The 20,030-nt window shown below is 40.1% G+C and overlaps 2 protein-coding genes across 6 annotated transcripts in view; one reads left to right on the plus strand and one right to left on the minus strand.

Moving 5' to 3' along the window:
* Positions 1-13,598, plus strand: part of dnah5 (dynein, axonemal, heavy chain 5) — a 118,068-nt gene extending 104,470 nt beyond the window's left edge. For all 3 annotated transcript variants that reach the window (XM_085365208.1, XM_085365210.1, XM_085365209.1), the window contains 5 exons: positions 7,426-7,641; positions 8,297-8,509; positions 10,032-10,184; positions 12,239-12,470; positions 13,447-13,598. In XM_085365208.1, coding sequence (XP_085221334.1) covers positions 7,426-7,641; positions 8,297-8,509; positions 10,032-10,184; positions 12,239-12,470; positions 13,447-13,598 — 966 coding nt within the window. The remainder of the gene's footprint in view (positions 1-7,425; positions 7,642-8,296; positions 8,510-10,031; positions 10,185-12,238; positions 12,471-13,446) is intronic.
* A 3,024-nt stretch (positions 13,599-16,622) lies between these two features.
* adcy2a (adenylate cyclase 2a) overlaps positions 16,623-20,030 on the minus strand; it is a 53,178-nt gene continuing 49,770 nt past the window's right edge. For 2 of the 3 annotated variants that reach the window (XM_085365213.1, XM_085365214.1), the window contains exons 21-25: positions 19,574-19,720; positions 19,293-19,403; positions 19,077-19,191; positions 17,876-18,000; positions 16,623-16,775 (exon numbers count right to left, since the gene is read on the minus strand). In XM_085365213.1, the coding sequence (XP_085221339.1) occupies positions 16,623-16,775; positions 17,876-18,000; positions 19,077-19,191; positions 19,293-19,403; positions 19,574-19,720 (651 nt within the window). Of the gene's footprint in view, positions 16,776-17,875; positions 18,001-19,076; positions 19,192-19,292; positions 19,404-19,573; positions 19,732-20,030 lie in introns of all 3 variants that reach the window. The other variant, XM_085365212.1, reaches the window with a different exon arrangement.

Consider the following 20,030-nt stretch of genomic DNA (forward strand, 5'->3'; position numbering starts at 1 on the left):
TATATTATGAATGCTGGTAGCTAGCATTCCACACACACACATACACTTTTTGCCAAGGTTCCAGCTGCAGTCACCAAGACATGTAAATGTATTTAGTAACCCTCTGGGGTCCAGAGTATAATTGGCCGTTTTTGACTACTTTAGATTTTACCTCTATATTTCACCTTTAAAAAAATCTTCTTCTTTTTTTTTTGGCACAACCTCAAATATCTGAAATTTGAGTTAATTTTTCATTTATACTATATTTGCACAATAGATCTAAATTCAGACAAAAAAAAATTCAAAATCCGAGTAGAAAATACTTGTCATTTTTACTGTAAAAGCCACAAACATGTTTAAGGAATTGTTTTCATAACTTGAAATGCGAATAGAAGTTGTACATTTGTAAAAATTATGCACAAGTTTTGCAAACAACTTTATGTTCAGTATAATATATGCAGGTTTTCTTCCTGAATACTATCGTTGTTTATATTTACTGCGGGAAGAAACGGTTTTTATAAGGAAAAACACTAGAAAGCACTCAGTCCCCCTCCCAACTCCCCCAGCCTTTCCTATTGGTGAAAAAATATACCATGTGGACCAATCAAAAAATGATAGGGCAACATAGCATTTAGTTGTTTACGAAGGCGGGCAGGTGTATACATATAGTTTGAGTCTGACGGCTCTTTGTTTGCTTCTCATCTGTAAACTCTGCATACTCTCTCATGTGATTCAGTTTGTTTTGAAAAGTCTCAACAGGATCTTGAGCTTTATTGTGAAAGGTTTACGTGGAAAACAAACAAGCGTACAGCGGAACCACGCGATGGTTTTACCGTCATTGTTGCTAACGAAAACACGTAAAAACAGGCACTTGCCCGCCCATAGTGTGGTTATATTAAATATAAGAGAAAGAGAGAACTTTAAGAAATTAATATAGCCACTAAGGTGACCGTCAAAACGATGAAAAATACTGCTGTAAACAGTTTATTTTACGACATCACGAAACAAACGATAGCGTAATAGGAAACGATAGACATTTTTATATCGTCATTTGATATATATCGTTATATCGAACAGCCCTAACATACACTCTTATATTTGTACATATATTTATTCTTATAATTCTCAGATTTACCCATTCGTATATTTTGCTTGTTCTTATGTTATTGTATTTTGCACACCTCTGTTGCACACACATAAGAATTTCGCTCACATGTGCTGTACCAGTGTACCTGCACATGTTATGTGATACGGGAAATCTCCAATTTTTTTTTATTTTGTTTTTTTTGAGATTAAATAATATACCATTGTAAAGACGACACAAGAGTTCCAGAGGCTCTTCTGGGAGCCAGAGTCGACCAGAAAACGTTTCCCCGAGCTTGAGTCCTCTATGAAGAGCAGCCTTTCCTTATCGGCAGCGGTCACAGCCGCTACAGAGCGCTGGCAGGCTTGTTTCCCTGGGCCTTAAAACTGCAAAGGCGGCACGGTGCTGTCACGCTGATGGTAAAAACACAGGCCTTTAACACAGTGCCGCTGTGCCACTTTATTTTTTAACAAAACACTACGCTTTATGTATAAAGAACTGCCTATTCTACTACTTATTGAAGAAAAAGAATCCACAAAAGATTATTTTTACTTTCTTTTATTTGTTCCAGATAAATTATAAATTATTTTTTAAAAAGCAATGAAATGCATCAGATGTCTCCCATGCTTTCTTTTCTGCTGTAATTTTTTTTTTTTTGAACATAAATTGGTCTATTGAAAATAAAATGTAGTAAGAACCACTACATTTTTTCAATAGGCCAATTTATGTTTAAGAAAATCCCAACAATCAAATGATCCCATCTGAGCAAGCACTGGGCGACGGTGGGAAGGAAAAACTCCTTTGTCTTAAAAAGAAGAAACCTTCGACAGAACCAGGCTCAGATGGTGCGGCTTCTGTCAAGACCGGTTGGGGGTTAGGTAGTTAAAAAACTACTCTAACGGTACAGCACTACAGCTTTTTGGTGGAAATGGGTGGAAGGATGGGTGTTACACCTCGTTTCATTGGAGGTCTTACAGGTGGTCGGGGTGTAGATTCAGCTTTTTTACAAATAGGTGGCAGAGGGACAGGACTAGGTCGTGGAATTATAACTAGTTGGGTGGGAATAGGTTGTCTGTGAAGGTTCTCAGTCATGGGAATAGGTTGCTTTCCACTTCTGGATATAGGTGGAACACACATCCTACGAAAAGGTGGTAGGTTGTCGGTCGAGAAAGTTTCCTTTTTCGTTGGTTGTGTGACTTGAGGAGCGGGTGTCAACTTTGTCTTTTTCGGTCTAATGGGTGGCAGTGGAGTCCGCTGTAACTGTTGTTCGTCAGATGCATCTTCCCTGCCTACGTAAATGTATTTATGTTCCTCAAAAAGGGCAATGTCTTTTTCAACTTGACTCATTGCCTCTTCGAGAAACATTTTGTAATTGTATTTTTTGTGCTGTGAAGGGGAGATAGTAAAAGGGAGGGATTGATATTCAAAGTTTAGCTCATTAAACCTCCTCTTTAGGCCCTGGAGAATGTTTTGTTTCTCCTGTTCGGCCAGTGGTTTAACTGTTTCCTGTTGTTTTGTTAACCAGGCATCATTGTCCTGCTTAGCCTTTTCTTTCTCTGCCTTTCTTCTACGCAGGTAGCCTGGAACGATTCCGTAATCGTTTTTCTGTAAATAAAAGGGGACAAGTCCAGATTTCTCAAGGAGCTGCTTGTCCCCTTTGCGTGTATCCACACAAGCAGGTTGAGCCATGACTTTCTTCATGCCTGTGTGTTCTGGTTTTTTCCTGAATGTGTGTTCAGGTTTTTCGCCTTCTGGCCTCTGTGGGCACATTTCGCGATGAGATGGCGCCTTAACTGTTCTTGGCACCATGGTCCTGTGTTCATTTTTATATTTATTTTCTAATACAATTGCTTCCCTGTATTTAGAAATATACATTTTAGGTTTGGGTGGAGGAAGAGTACTCTACTTTGGGAGAAGGTTATAAGCGCTTTCATCTGAAAACACAATTCAATCGCTAGCTTAAATTCACCTGCAAGGGAATTCTACAACTGTGTGTCGAGGCACCCCTATTTATAGATTTTTATGGCCTGGCATGTGACATCATGGTGGCCTGGCATGTGACATCATGGTAGCCTGTCTTTGTTCTGTCATTTAAGCCCCACCCCCCTGGTTACTGTTGCTATTGTAACTATTATATTATGAATGCTGGTAGCTAGCATTCCACACACACACATACACTTTTTGCCAAGGTTCCAGCTGCAGTCACCAAGACATGTAAATGTATTTAGTAACCCTCTGGGGTCCAGAGTATAATTGGCCGTTTTTGACTACTTTAGATTTTACCTCTATATTTCACCTTTAAAAAAATCTTCTTCTTCTTTTTTTTTGGCACAACCTCAAATATCTGAAATTTGAGTTAATTTTTCATTTATACTATATTTGCACAATAGATCTAAATTCAGACAAAAAAAATTCAAAATCCGAGTAGAAAATACTTGTCATTTTTACTGTAAAAGCCACAAACATGTTTAAGGAATTGTTTTCATAACTTGAAATGCGAATAGAAGTTGTACATTTGTAAAAATTATGCACAAGTTTTGCAAACAACTTTATGTTCAGTATAATATATGCAGGTTTTCTTCCTGAATACTATCGTTGTTTATATTTACTGCGGGAAGAAACGGTTTTTATAAGGAAAAACACTAGAAAGCACTCAGTCCCCCTCCCAACTCCCCCAGCCTTTCCTATTGGTGAAAAAATATACCATGTGGACCAATCAAAAAATGATAGGGCAACATAGCATTTAGTTGTTTACGAAGGCGGGCAGGTGTATACATATAGTTTGAGTCTGACGGCTCTTTGTTTGCTTCTCATCTGTAAACTCTGCATACTCTCTCATGTGATTCAGTTTGTTTTGAAAAGTCTCAACAGGATCTTGAGCTTTATTGTGAAAGGTTTACGTGGAAAACAAACAAGCGTACAGCGGAACCACGCGATGGTTTTACCGTCATTGTTGCTAACGAAAACACGTAAAAACAGGCACTTGCCCGCCCATAGTGTGGTTATATTAAATATAAGAGAAAGAGAGAACTTTAAGAAATTAATATAGCCACTAAGGTGACCGTCAAAACGATGAAAAATACTGCTGTAAACAGTTTATTTTACGACATCACGAAACAAACGATAGCGTAATAGGAAACGATAGACATTTTTATATCGTCATTTGATATATATCGTTATATCGAACAGCCCTAACATACACTCTTATATTTGTACATATATTTATTCTTATAATTCTCAGATTTACCCATTCGTATATTTTGCTTGTTCTTATGTTATTGTATTTTGCACACCTCTGTTGCACACACATAAGAATTTCGCTCACATGTGCTGTACCAGTGTACCTGCACATGTTATGTGATACGGGAAATCTCCAATTTTTTTTTATTTTGTTTTTTTTTGAGATTAAATAATATACCATTGTAAAGACGACACAAGAGTTCCAGAGGCTCTTCTGGGAGCCAGAGTCGACCAGAAAACGTTTCCCCGAGCTTGAGTCCTCTATGAAGAGCAGCCTTTCCTTATCGGCAGCGGTCACAGCCGCTACAGAGCGCTGGCAGGCTTGTTTCCCTGGGCCTTAAAACTGCAAAGGCGGCACGGTGCTGTCACGCTGATGGTAAAAACACAGGCCTTTAACACAGTGCCGCTGTGCCACTTTATTTTTTAACAAAACACTACGCTTTATGTATAAAGAACTGCCTATTCTACTACTTATTGAAGAAAAAGAATCCACAAAAGATTATTTTTACTTTCTTTTATTTGTTCCAGATAAATTATAAATTATTTTTTAAAAAGCAATGAAATGCATCAGATGTCTCCCATGCTTTCTTTTCTGCTGTAATTTTTTTTTTTTGAACATAAATTGGTCTATTGAAAATAAAATGTAGTAAGAACCACTACATTTTTTCAATAGGCCAATTTATGTTTAAGAAAACCCCAACAATCAAATGATCCCATCTGAGCAAGCACTGGGCGACGGTGGGAAGGAAAAACTCCTTTGTCTTAAAAAGAAGAAACCTTCGACAGAACCAGGCTCAGATGGTGCGGCTTCTGTCAAGACCGGTTGGGGGTTAGGTAGTTAAAAAACTACTCTAACGGTACAGCACTACAGCTTTTTGGTGGAAATGGGTGGAAGGATGGGTGTTACACCTCGTTTCATTGGAGGTCTTACAGGTGGTCGGGGTGTAGATTCAGCTTTTTTACAAATAGGTGGCAGAGGGACAGGACTAGGTCGTGGAATTATAACTAGTTGGGTGGGAATAGGTTGTCTGTGAAGGTTCTCAGTCATGGGAATAGGTTGCTTTCCACTTCTGGATATAGGTGGAACACACATCCTACGAAAAGGTGGTAGGTTGTCGGTCGAGAAAGTTTCCTTTTTCGTTGGTTGTGTGACTTGAGGAGCGGGTGTCAACTTTGTCTTTTTCGGTCTAATGGGTGGCAGTGGAGTCCGCTGTAACTGTTGTTCGTCAGATGCATCTTCCCTGCCTACGTAAATGTATTTATGTTCCTCAAAAAGGGCAATGTCTTTTTCAACTTGACTCATTGCCTCTTCGAGAAACATTTTGTAATTGTATTTTTTGTGCTGTGAAGGGGAGATAGTAAAAGGGAGGGATTGATATTCAAAGTTTAGCTCATTAAACCTCCTCTTTAGGCCCTGGAGAATGTTTTGTTTCTCCTGTTCGGCCAGTGGTTTAACTGTTTCCTGTTGTTTTGTTAACCAGGCATCATTGTCCTGCTTAGCCTTTTCTTTCTCTGCCTTTCTTCTACGCAGGTAGCCTGGAACGATTCTGTAATCGTTTTTCTGTAAATAAAAGGGGACAAGTCCAGATTTCTCAAGGAGCTGCTTGTCCCCTTTGCGTGTATCCACACAAGCAGGTTGAGCCATGACTTTCTTCATGCCTGTGTGTTCTGGTTTTTTCCTGAATGTGTGTTCAGGTTTTTCGCCTTCTGGCCTCTGTGGGCACATTTCGCGATGAGATGGCGCCTTAACTGTTCTTGGCACCATGGTCCTGTGTTCATTTTTATATTTATTTTCTAATACAATTGCTTCCCTGTATTTAGAAATATACATTTTAGGTTTGGGTGGAGGAAGAGTACTCTACTTTGGGAGAAGGTTATAAGCGCTTTCATCTGAAAACACAATTCAATCGCTAGCTTAAATTCACCTGCAAGGGAATTCTACAACTGTGTGTCGAGGCACCCCTATTTATAGATTTTTATGGCCTGGCATGTGACATCATGGTGGCCTGGCATGTGACATCATGGTAGCCTGGCATGTGACATCATGGTAGCCTGTCTTTGTTCTGTCATTTAAGCCCCACCCCCCTGGTTACTGTTGCTATTGTAACTATTATATTATGAATGCTGGTAGCTAGCATTCCACACACACACATACACACATATCTTTTGCCCAGTTTCCAGCTGCAGTCACCAAGACATGTAAATGTATTTATTAATCAGCACTTTTAATTCATTTACTTTTCCAAATGGGTATTTCCTTATCAAATACATTGTTTCATCCATTTTATCTGTGATGGCATTCGCTGGTAAAATCATCTGTGGTGTCTTTGAGGGAAAAATGATGGGACAGAGCCTTTCCACTCCTGATGATGCACCAGTACAAACGCAGCAGTGCGTGGGGAAGAAGAGCCAGCAGTCAGCTACGAGTTGGAGAGAATAGACAGTCTGTCCTCTCTTTGTGAAGGACTGATAGAAAAATTTCAGCACATACACATTCGTTGACAAAAAGACAAAGAAAGGATTTTAAACTTGTCAAGTTTCTTGTCGTCATTGTCCATGTTCACATGCAGCAACACAGAAAGCAGAGCTAACCATCACCACAGAGTAGTGACTCTTTAATGTGCCCAGTGAATACATTTAGCTGTGTTTGTGGGAAGCTTGTGGGTGATCTTTTCACTGCACTCACTTTATAGTAGCTGGCCAACGGCCTTTTACTAGAACTAGTATGAATCCCCTCTGTGTCACACACCCCACAGTCATTTTAACGGGTGAAAAGAAGCAGCTGGTAACTCCACGTGTTCCAGTGGAGATGCTTGCTTTTTGTTCCTCCAACTTAGCCAACAACGAGCTTAGCAGTGACACAAACTGCAGTCCAATGAAGTAGCAGTTTGAAAACCAGGGAAAAAAACAAAATTAAACCAAAAAGCAGGTAGTAGTTCAACCGTTCCATATTGTATAGGATAGGTTTCCGCTATTGCAGGAATGAAAAGATGCTCCATGGGACGCTTTCACAGTGCTTACTGTGAAAGTAAAGAGAATGCACCATGGACATTCCCTGTCTGAATAGATTTGTCTCAGTGATGCAACCAACCTCGCTAACCATCACTGTTCCTCTTTCTCAGGGTCTCCCAGCCTACGACACTCCTGAGGTGTTTGGGCTGCACCCAAACGCAGACATAACCTTCCAGAGTAAACTGGCTAAGGACGTACTGGATACCATCCTCAGCATTCAGCCAAAAGACAGCTCATCAGGCGGAGGAGAAACCAGAGAATCTGTAGTGTCCAGGCTGGCTGACGACATGCTGGAAAAACTGCCTCCTGACTACGTACCTTTTGAAGTAAGCCTATGTGTATTTGCTTTGCAGAGCGAAGTGTGCAAAGCAACATGTGCAATGTCACTCCACTCACCTTGTGTGCTGTGTGCTCCTTGTGGCTGGTGCAGGCGGAGAGGTGGGGTGTAGTGTTTTTGACAGTAGAGTGTAAAGAAGACCAGAAATAGAAAGGAGTGTGTGTGAATGCAGCTGGATCTTGTTTTATTTTGGTGGCTGTGACTTTTCTGAGGCGAGGTGCAAAGCTCATCATGGAAAACTGTCACCTCACAACTCACCCCGCGAATGCCGCTTTCACTGCTGCTTGCGTGACTGTCTCTTCACACAGCGCATAAAGGCCTCCAAAATAGGAAAAAAAAATTTTTTTTAAAAGATGTTTTAAAATGAATACAGCCTGCATGTGGAGCAGAAAGGCCCGTCAGAAATACAGAATATCTTCATTCCTATATTTGTTTCATTTTCAGTGAAGCAAACATGAATTCACCAATACTAACAACAGTAGTAGCTACGAACATGAAAAATGCAGCATAAAGCTCCACTTTAAATACAGTTTTTCCAGAGTAGATATTAAACTTTAGTGATCCCAGGTACATTTCCACATAATGAGATGGTGTGTTTTTACACATCTCTGTTGATATAATCTTTTCTGCCTTAATAAAACCAGGTGAGAGAGCATCTTCAGAAGATGGGTCCTTTCCAGCCTATGAACATCTTTCTGCGTCAGGAGGTCGATCGGATGCAGAGGATCATAGTTCTTGTCCGAAACACCTTGACAGACCTGAAGCTGGCTATTGATGGAACCATCATCATGAGTGAGAACCTGCGGGATGCCTTGGACTGCATGTACGATGCACGAATTCCTGCACGCTGGAAGAAGGTCAGTTGAGAGAATCACTGTGAGTTTATGTATGGGCTCAAATTGTGGTCATAAATATTTTGTACTTGTAAATGAGTTGTGTACTTGTAAATCAGGATTTGTATGTGTAAAAATAATTTGTGTGTGTGTAAAAAAGATTTGTATGTGTAAAAAGAATGTAGCATTTTCTGTAAATTCTGTGAATCTCGGGCAGCTCAACTTGCCTGAAGTGTTTCCAGCTGGGCACCGTGTACCTGCAGTCCAGTGTTTTAACCGATGCATGAAACTATACATTTTTAGACATAAGTTGTAACGGCCGCCGTTTTTTTTTTTTTTTGTGAGTATTTATTACACGGCGTGCTGCGGGGAAAAGCCTGTTCTAACGTTTGAGTCTAAGGTTTATTTTTTAGCACCTGACGGCTCTTTTTTGCTTCTCATCCATAAACACTGCATACTCTTTCACATGATTCAGTTTATTTTGGAAAGTCTCAATAGGATCTTGAGCTTTATTGTGGAAAAAAAAAAAATTTTATATGTGGAAAATAAACAAGCGGACACGCGATGGTTTTACCGTCGTTGTTGCTAACGACAACGCATACAAACAGGTGCTTGTCCATCCGTAGTGTGGTTATATTAAATATAAGAGAAAGAGAGAAATTTAAGAAATGAATATAGCCACTACAGTGACCATCAAAACGATGAAAAAATATTGCTGTAAACAGTTTATTTTGCGACACTACGAAACAAACGATAGCGTAAAATGAAATTATAGACGTTTTTATATCTTCATCCGATATATATCGTTATATTGAACAGTCCTATGAAAGGTGATCATTTTATCTCCGGTGAAAGCTTCTAACAACTATTCAATACAGAGTACTAGATGGCCCAGAGGCACAAATTAATACCTCAGATCAGATTTTAGTGCTATCAGCTTTGTTATTTAGTGTCCTTGAGGTTTAGTTGTAGCACACGGGATAATTGATGCTCTTACAAGGGACATTGTCATTATCAGACCAAACTCTAACTTGTTTGTCGTTTGGGCCGTGTTCGTGCTCCTTTTTTATTAATGTACTCATTGTTATAATTGTATACACAGCACACAAATCCATCTCAGTGATAAAGGAAATGGAAATAAGAAACTTTGTTCTGATGCCATACTAAAGCAAACAATAAAAAGCTAGGACTTTTTTTTAGGGCTTTTTGTTTTTTTTAGAATTATTTAGCTGACAGTCAGGCTGCATTCACAAACACAGCATTGTTAGAATAATTCAGACTGGAATGGGATTCCTGGCTGCAATGCCGACTTCTTTTACCTGCAGTTTTATCCTTTTTCTGAATCATTTGCCTCCAGTCTATTGTGTTCTGTTGTATTTTTTTTTCCATTGTGTCAAGTCTCTTTTTTTCACTTGCCCACACCATGTTTCATAATCCATGTCTTATCTCCCCTTTTCTTCTCAGAGCCACCTGGATGACATGTTTCAGCGTTTTATTGTACTCTTTTGCTCATGTTATTGTTTGTCTGTCTCCTTGTTGTTTTCAGTCATCGTGGGCCTCCAGCACCCTGGGGTTCTGGTTCACGGAGCTGCTTGAGCGGAACCGTCAGTTCCAGGCCTGGATCTTTGAAGGGAGACCCAACTGCTTCTGGATGACAGGTTTCTTCAACCCGCAGGGCTTCCTGACAGCCATGAGACAGGTACGCACGACATCAGGCTACCTACCATTTACCCACAGCAAGGGAAAAGACCAGATGGCACGCAGAGGGAGAAGCAGGCACACAGCCACATTTACACACGCATGCAAACATGCACAGACACAAACACATACACAGGGACCTGCAAGTAGCAGTAGTTATTTTTTTACAATGCATGAAATTCATTTTGCATTCAGACAATATGCTGAATTTGTCTTTAAATCCTATCCCTGTTGTGAATTCTGCAGGCACAAGCATGGTAAATGGCAATTTTTGTATGAAATTGCCGTTCCTAGTCTTCCTCTCTGACCATTTCTATCTATTGGTGCCATTTGTGTGCTCTGATCTGGCCAATACTGGTAGATTGGCAGAAAGTGGGAATAGTTTTATGGGGGAACAACATCTGTATTATACCTGTACTTTACTCCTGCCATCTGTGGTTCCAATTTTGCATCACAAGTACATGACAGCAAATGTATGTTTAAAGTTTTCTGGAAAAGTGAGAGCAGATGGGATCTACAACTTGAAGAGATTTTGAATGTTAAATAATTTATTTAGCAAATCCAGTGATTTATCAGTTTTGAAAGGCTGTAATGTTTAATTCAATTCAATTGTATTTATATAGCTCCAAATCACAACAACAGTCACCTCAAGGTGCTTCACATTGTAAGGTAAAAACCCTACAATAATATAGAAACAAAAAAAACCCAAAATCAGACAACCCATCTTTGAGAAAACAATTGGTGACAGTGGGGAGACAAAACTCCCTTTTAACAAGAAGACACCTCCAGCAGAACCAGGCTCAGGGAGGGGAAACAGGACAGGAGCAATACAACAAATATTTAAAGAGCTCATGTATATGAAGATAATTGAGTGCAGGCTCAAGCTTGTATCATTGCTCTTGTAATGATACAAGCCACGATTGGGGCGATCGTGGCTCAAGAGTTGGGTAGCCTTGTAATCGGAAGGTTGCCGGTTCGAGCCCCGGCTTGGACAGTCTCGGTCGTTGTGTCCTTGGGCAAGACACTTCACCTGTTGCCTACTGGTGGTGGTCAGAGGGCCTGGTGGCGCCAGTGTCCGGCAGCCTCGCCTCTGTCAGTGCGCCCCAGGGTGGCTGTGGCTACAATGTAGCTTGCCATCACCAGTGTGTGAATGTGTGTGTGAATGGGTGGATGACTGGATATGTAAAGCGCTTTGGGGTCCTTAGGGACTAGTAAAGCGCTATATAAATACAGGCCATTTACCATTGTAAGGTAAACAATTCCTCCATGCTACTGAACTTTTATCTTGGGGGTTTGAATCTAATAGTTTGCTGAACATATACTTTGATTGGTGGCTTAAATCAGTGTGTTTTTAACTGAATTTGGTGGTAAACAGGAGTCGTATTACATACAGTAACAGTGAAAATGAACTGAAGTGTAGACCTGAGAGTTGCAGTATGCACTGAGTAAAGGATTCTACTTCCAAGTGAATATTTTGAAGAGCCTGGATCTTTCACCCGGATAAAGGAAATATTGAGGATGTAGATTTCTGTATTTTACTAAGAAGAGATTTGTTTGACTACTGATAGATACCAAATATAGCCCTCAGTCCTACCACTGAGCGTCTCAGGAGATGTACTTTTATTATCCCACAGGCATCACAAACTACCTACATTGTTCTCTGATTCTGTGTAATGTGCCTGAAGTTGCTAGCTTGTTTTATCTGAGATGGGTATGTGCCTGCCTTTGTCATTTGTTATCAGTCTCTGTCTCTCCCAAGTTTGCCCACTAAGGATTTCTTCTTTTAAACTTGAAAATGAGAAGAAAATGAGAATAAAATGACTGAGGCCATAAAATACTCACATTTCACTTAATTTGTCATACTGGAGTTATTTTTTTTTCCTTTTGCAACATCATCTCACAAAACAACTCTTGTGATGGAGTTCACTTATCTCCCAGTAGTGTATTTTGGTGTTCCTATTGTTACAGACCTTTTATCAAAATTGATTTTCATGTGGGAAAACCATTTCAAAATGTCACTTCTGTCATTTATGTGCCATTCACATGTACTCGCAGGAGATCACTCGGGCGAACAAGGGTTGGGCCCTGGACCGCATGGTGCTGTGCAACGAGGTGACGAAGTGGATGAAGGATGACATCAACCAGCCGCCCACAGAGGGAGTGTACGTCTATGGTCTTTACCTGGAGGGAGCTGGCTGGGACCGCCGCAACTGCAAACTTATTGACTCCAAACCCAAAGTTCTCTTTGAGATGATGCCAGTGATCAGGATGTATGCTGAGAATAATGGTGAGTTATATTATTTAGGAACAGTGTGGAGGGGAAATAAAAAAAACAAATCTTTTGGTGGAGCAGCTTTATATCCTACCTGTCTTCTCAATGTTTGCATCCCACACAGTCACTCCTTGGATGTAACATTTAAATGTCAAGCAGAATAAGTGTTATTTATTTTGTCTGGGAATAGATTACCAGCAGTATGTGGCACAGTGTTTGTTCTGGATAAGGCCAACGTATATTCAGACAGACACAGACCCCCATGGATGCCTGCGAGCAAGGCTTCCTGGGAAATGAACTAATGATCCAATGATACGCATAATGCAGTTTGTTTACACCACGTCCCCTCCCAGCATTTCCCATACGAAGGCAGCCTGCTACGTTTGAGTGTGTCAGTGCAAAGGAGACTGCTAAAGGGATGCTTCAGTAGACAAGTGCTTGGTGTGTGTGCCGTGCACGTGTGTAGGCATGAGGTACAAGAGGTTGGAAAGCTGCTCTACTTAATTTTCACTCATGCAAAGGGATTAGTTCCATCCTTGTCCACATACAGTGTCATTTGTAAAGACACAACAAGCCTGTTTGTTTGCTCTGAGAAAATTATTTTTAGTTTTTTCCCTGCTGATGCATGAGCAAGGAGCACTGCTGTTGCTATTCTACTGGCAGACTAACAGCAAAACAAGCAGCAGACTGGCTAAAGAACTATAAAATGGTGCTGAGGGAGTACTGGGTAATAAGCGTGCTCTCCTAATTCGAGCTGATTCCTAACTACATAAAAACAGATGTTTCTTTTGAGCACAGCTGGGTGTCCCAGTGGCATCTCTGCACTGATGTAAATATTTCATTGAATTGAAATGATTCTAGTTAGAAACACAATTAAGGCACAGTTTGGCAGCTGCTGCTCTCTCTCATTAGTTTTCATGAAAAATGCCATTTTTGATTTTTCTCTTTCCACTTTCTGCAGCAAATGCCGTGTTTCTTTTCTGTGTTGCAGGTGTAAAAGACTCCCGCCTCTATTCCTGTCCAATCTACAAGAAGCCCACCAGGACAGATGTAAACTACATCGCAGCTGTAGACCTGAAAACCTCCCTTCCTCCAGAATACTGGATCCTGCGTGGAGTGGCGCTCCTTTGTGACGTCAAATGACTGTTTCATATTGAACACTGACACATACAGCCATTATTCATTTTCCCTCAGTTATAGGGATGGTTAAGTGTGCAGGATTAAAAAGCTCTCATCAAGGTTAAATCTATTTTTAGCATCATTTCTGTATTAGGGAAATATGCAGCTCCATAGTAAAGGAACAAACAAAGTGACTAACAAATTTTTACAGTCAGTGTCAGGAATTGTGGATAGATACTGGGTGTTTCTGTGCAGTCAGGCCAAGGTCAGACCCAGAATTAGCACGTTCAAAAACATCATGTCAGTGTTTTTTGTTTTTGCTTGAGGTCAACAGAAGCATAGACGTCTGTAGTGTGGCTGCTAAAGGTCCTGTGTAAATGTTCGAATACTCTGGTATGAAGCCCCCTGTCTCTTTGGGTTTCCTCTTTTCATTCAGACTAGTTGGACCAAAATGATCTGTTTTTGAAATAATTTACACCCTAAAGTCCAGACATATCGTAGCCATCTGCATGCTCACCCAGTGTCAAGTCTGTACAGTATTCTAAAGGTAAACCAAAGACCTTTATTCTAGTTATGATGTATGTATTATAGTGACATCGTCAGCTCATTTGATTACTCACACAGTCCAGTTTCATTTGACGAATAATATCAGTTCAGCACGTACTGTACGGCTTTTCATTACAAATCCTGACATGTTAATGAACTGAGCTTGTCATATTCGAAGAATCCTGAGGGTAAATAAAGGCACTGTAGCACTGAAATACATAGAAATTTTAATTAAGTTTTTACAAAAAACAACTTGCATCATCAAAACATCAAAACACTTTTTTGGTAGTATTTTCTTTTCTTACAAAACCACCATATCATATGTGATCTAAAGCTACCCTGTACACAGGTCAGGCATGGATTTCCCAAGAAAGTCTTAAATGTTTGTAGTTTTTTAATTGAACCTGTTTTGTAAATCTTTGTGGCTCACCGGGGCCAGGTGCATATAAAACTGTGTACCCACAAACAAAAGTCTGCAGTCTTTCTGTCAGGGTCGCAATATAAAGTGCATGCTAAGATAAAACATTTTATAGCACAGTTTGTAGAGTCACCAAATGTGTCATGTTATGTGTGTCTGGATGCCATTTTAACCTTTGTCCCGCCTTCCCACATTCAAATCAGCTTTTATTTACAAAAAAGAGAGATGAGCTCATGTGCAGATGCAAACTGGATCCAAAGATGAAATAACAGTTTAACACTTTAACATTGAAGGAATTTACTTTAGTGCAGGACCTTAGAGAAGCTTTAATGTATGCTGTTTATTTTAACTTAAAGGCTGGGTAAACTGTATTTAAATAACAATCCGTCACATGAATTCAGTTTAGGCTTACAGTGCCAAATCACAACAACAAGGTGCTTTCTACTGTAACATACAGACCTTACAGTTAATCTGGATGAATGATGGCAAAATTGTAACCTTCATAATGTGTGTTTGTCACGGTTTTTTGGTCATTTTAACTCACACTGAATCAGACTACATATTTAACTGCTGAAAATAACATTACGAAGTCACCGTTGAGGATTTTTTTCCTAATTAGATCATCCAAGAAAACTTGGAAGAAAAAGACGCATGATTTTACAGAAAGGTTTATCATTCATGTTTTCGTTTTAATCTCTTATTTATTCTGCTTGTGGCTCTAAAAAAACCACCCCCAACTATGTACACCTGTTTTTAAGTGTGCAAAGGGTGTCCATTGTTACGGCACATCCTGTTATAAATTGCATGAAAGCAATGTGTTTGTACACATCTCAAGTCATTTATGCAACTGGCCCCAGATTTTCCATTTTCAGCAAGCACTGACAAATCTGATCAATGTCCTAATCACGTCAGTCAATGCAGCCAAGGAGAAACTGGAAAGACTGTTTTGGAAAACACCGCCCTGCATGAATATCAGAATATATTCATAGATTCTACTTTTCATTTGTTTTTCCCGTTTGTAAAATACATCTAAGACTTGGTGCTTCTAACAAGGTCGATGGACTTATGTACACATGGTACACCTTGTTTTCTGGCTGGTTTTTTTCTTCTTCTTAACAAGACACATTTTACCTTTGCAACAGTGGCTGTGACATTTTCACTTGTATTGGTTTGACCTTTGCTTTCATTTTAATATCAGATTTTTCATTTCTGGCCTTTTGTGTTACCCTAGGACTTTGCTTGAGTTCGGGAAGCAGGTAAAAGTTAGTGGTTAATTCATACCCTCTGTTATCTTTGGGGCGCCAAAGTCTTTATAAGACTCTGCTGAAAATTGTTGCCATGCAGTTATTCTTCTGCATTCATATGGTGCTGAAATAACACAAACAACGAGTTCCCAAACGGAGAACGCACATAAATCCCCTTCAAGTGAGAACAGCAGCTCAACAAATCCAGCCAAAACTGTGACGTAGTTGTTGGCGTCTGTACACAAAAAAAATGGTAGAACAATGAAAATGTTTGGTGCCAAGAGTTGGTAAATGGTGCAATTAAAGCAGATAAAAGTACAAAGACAAGAAACTGTCTTCCTAACTCTGGAAATGCTGCCATGTTAGGGGCATGCAGAGTCAAAAGTTATTTGGCATCCAAACTGTATCCTGTAGGGTGAGATAGGTTTTGATGCACCTTGCTGATAAGGGGTTTCTATGATAAAGCAACTACCACAAGCCTCCCAGAACTGAGGCAGAATATTAATTCAGCCCATTGGAGATTTTCACTCTCATTGAACTTGTACATTATTACATCAGACTGACTTGTGCAACTGTGTTTTTTCCAGCTCCCACATTCACATTACAGTATATTTTTAGGTGTTACTGCCTATCTCCTGTACATGCTACACTTACAGTTACATAAGTGACAAAATGTATACTACAGCTGTGGCATAGGTAATTTGTAACGCAACAGTAAATCCGATTTTTACCTCCTTGTAGATCAGGTCCCTTTATGCCCCACACTTTATAAAAGCAGCACTGAGAAATTCAAACCTCTTCAATCTGAAACAAAAGTCTTCGTGCCTGTGTAAATCAGGCTCAGGGCATTACGTTCCCCTGTGACAGGGACCGAGTCATCTCCGTGTGCACAAAGAAGGTCCTAAGCTCTCCTTTGCCCTTGACATTGATGATGCCTCTACAAGAGCACATGTACCCCAAGGTTAGAAGGATGTCACTCGTCTCCTCCGTCACCTGCAGGGAGAACCAGATGGGTGATGACCATTTTGCTCATCTTACATGACTGAATTAAATTCCTACAGGCAAAAATACTCAGCTGTCCACGGGAAAATTCTGCTGACCATTAACTCATCAGTAAACGGTTCTTCTTCGATGCAGTGCTTCATTAAAATCCACTGACAGCAGGATTGCGGTTGGATACCTCTTGTTTAAAGTCTAACATTTACGTTCATTTTTAGCCCTAACAGCAAAATGTGTGAGTCAAGCAGAGTTGCCAACACTGGTGCATATTTGGATTCGGTCGTTAATAGATGAATTAAACAAAAACATAAAAATTCAATGTGTAAGTTAAAGCGAGAGAGTACTCCCAAAGCACAAAGATGAAATACTGTGTGAACAACAAGCAAACAACATTGAAAGCCTGGGAATTTTACCATGAGTAAAAGTGACATTCTGGTAGGCAATATCAATGCTACTTTAAAAGAAATTGTCTTATTTCTGCCTTCTATCTGTCTTAAAATATCAACCGGAAATCATGGAATGCAATTGCGAGCCCTGTAGTTGTGCCGCACTGCACAGCAGATGGCTCTATCAAATGTGTACAGGCCGCGAAATGTAATACAGCCCTCTGAAGACTGAATGATTGCCACAGCCACATGCCATGCAGCAGCTGAAAAACCATTCTGTCTTATCAGTGCTCAGACATGACATAAGATAGGATTTGACGATGCCATGTGATGTCAAGATGAGATGTCCTTGCTGTAATAAATGGCACATAAGAAAGAAGAGTTTTATCTTTTTAAGCATCCGTATTGCCATTTAAATGTCTGCAGTATGAAGAAGGAGGTTTGCTGGTCCTTTGAAAGAAACTATCAGAATAAAATACCAGCTGATGTTTGACAGCTGTCTTAACATTTAGTATTGCAGTGAATAGGCAGGGTAAGTGGGGTTTTTTTTAATTTTATTTATGTCTTTAATTTAGTGTGTGAATGTGTGTGTGAATGGGTGGATGACTGAATGTAGTGTAAAGCGCTTTGGGGTCCTATGGACTAGAAAAGCGCTATACAAATGCAGGCCATTTACCATTAAACTCAAACGTTCCCCAAATCATTTACCTGTATTTTCCCCAGGACTCCGGTGCTGTCCATTCTGCTGGCTACATTCACAGTGTTTCCCCAGATATCATACTGGGGTTTCTGGGCCCCAATGACTCCAGCTATCACTGGACCATGGTTAATACCTGACAAAGGAAACATTTTAGTAAACCTTTCAGACAGTGTCCCTATTGCTGCCATTCATTTGGAATTACCTTATTATTTTATAGTTACAAATATAAACTGCTTTTTTAGATTTCCTACTTGTTGAAAATGTATCAAAATCAAATGTTGATGCCACTGATTAACTATTGAGTGCTGCTCAAAGCCGACTTGAGCAGGAACCCTACTGCTTTGAGAACGAACAAAGCTTTTCACAAGATTTCATCAGAACATGAAACAGAGGGCGAGCTAAATGCAGCTCAACTCTTAATCCCCAGCAGTCTGGAGGCTGTTCGCAGCACTGAGATGACACTGGGCCTCTCTTTGACTGAGCTTCTGACTCAGTCTCCAGATTGTTGGAAATTGCAATCTGCTCAAGTGTGCAGGAGGCGCATACAGTCTCACAGCTACTGGTTCGGTCCAGTCCCAGTGGGTGAGGGTGTGTACGGCTCTCTCATGGAGCATTTTCAGCCCCATCTGGAAGCAGCAGGGATGTACAGTCACTCACGCACACTGCTGAGTTAATGGTGCATCCCATGCTGAGATCTTAAGACACAGGTTGAAGGTATCGAACTCTGACTCTTATTGCACAGAGGGAGCTGGAGTATGCCTTCCTGCTGTTCTACCTCTTATTTTAGTCTTACTGCATAAATAAGCGTTAGTCTTGTTTTTTTCAGACATCTGTGCACTCTACATCTTACAGGAACTCTACACAAACAAGGGATGCATAGAGGCTCCATGACAGTGCAATTTTGGATGTATTGCAGTCAAGCTGATTCCTGCTTTTCATACAAAACTCTAGAAGTGGGATTCCAGAAAATATAACGAGAAGGCGGCAACAAGGAATGAAACTCCCACTGCAGTGATAGTATCTTGTTACATCATGTCATTTACCTGTAACGAGCTGTGGAATTTAATTAATCAGTTTAAACCACTCATTTTCAATTCTCATGTGAGGTCAGTACACTTAAATATGTGAACGATTACAGTGTAGTCCTGTATATATAAAATATTATATACATTACTTTGTATTTAATTTCAGCTTCTCTGCATAACTCACCAACTCTGAGTTTGAAGTCATTGAACGAGTGTTTGTTGATAAGATCCAGTTTTCCCATCAAGGCAAATGCAAACTCTACCATGGTCCCTATGTGCATATACTGCCTGTCATGTTCCTGGGAAACATAAAAAAGCACAACTAGAAACACATTAGGTTCTTGCATAATGTGCATACGGCAGTCACACAAAAATGATGATGTCTTTGTAATGGGCCTACCTGTGATGTGTATTCAGGCCCTGGCGATGTGTTCAGCCCAGTAGCAGCCATATAAGTGCTGCCAATGGTCTTGATCTTTTCCACACCGCTGAACTTCGGTTTGGAAAGCAACTACACATGGAAATACAAACACAGCTCAACTAAATAAAACCCAAATTTATAGCAGCACAGACAATAAAACCTAATTGTATGAATCTGTAAAAAGCAATGCTCTTCACTGAGTCAAGCAGTGCAATGGTATCACGGTTTCTGTCTGTTTTTGTGGTGATCTGGGTATTTACCTCATCAAAGTCAGCAATGATTTCGTTGAGGAGCCTGAGGCACTCTAATCCTTCTTTGTTGACGTCAGACTCAGTGTAGAACTCTTTAAAGTCTGGGATAGAGGCAAACATGACACACACCAGGTCGTAGGACTGGTGGTACAGATCCTGCATGACAAAGAGAAGCAGAAGACAGAGTGGAGTCGTTAGCTTGTGCAGGTGCAAAACAATGCTGTAAAATTTGTTATGAAACTGATAAATTACAGATGAAGAGATTTTGAAAGACAAATATGGGATCTGCACCGCATATTGGGGGGTTTCTGTGTTTTATTCAGACCTAAAAAAAACTTCACAAGTAAAAATCAATCACTGGGCAGCACATGAAACATAATTGACAAATTAAAGGAGGCAAATCACCCAAACCACCATCCAAAAAAACAACAAACAGTTGCTTTAAATCTCATTAGAGCATCTTGTT

Source organism: Diplotaxodon limnothrissa, linkage group LG11, assembly GCF_057381915.1.
Source record: "Diplotaxodon limnothrissa isolate DT_005_m linkage group LG11, D_limnothrissa_male_GT1.1, whole genome shotgun sequence".
NCBI lineage: Eukaryota > Metazoa > Chordata > Actinopteri > Cichliformes > Cichlidae > Diplotaxodon > Diplotaxodon limnothrissa.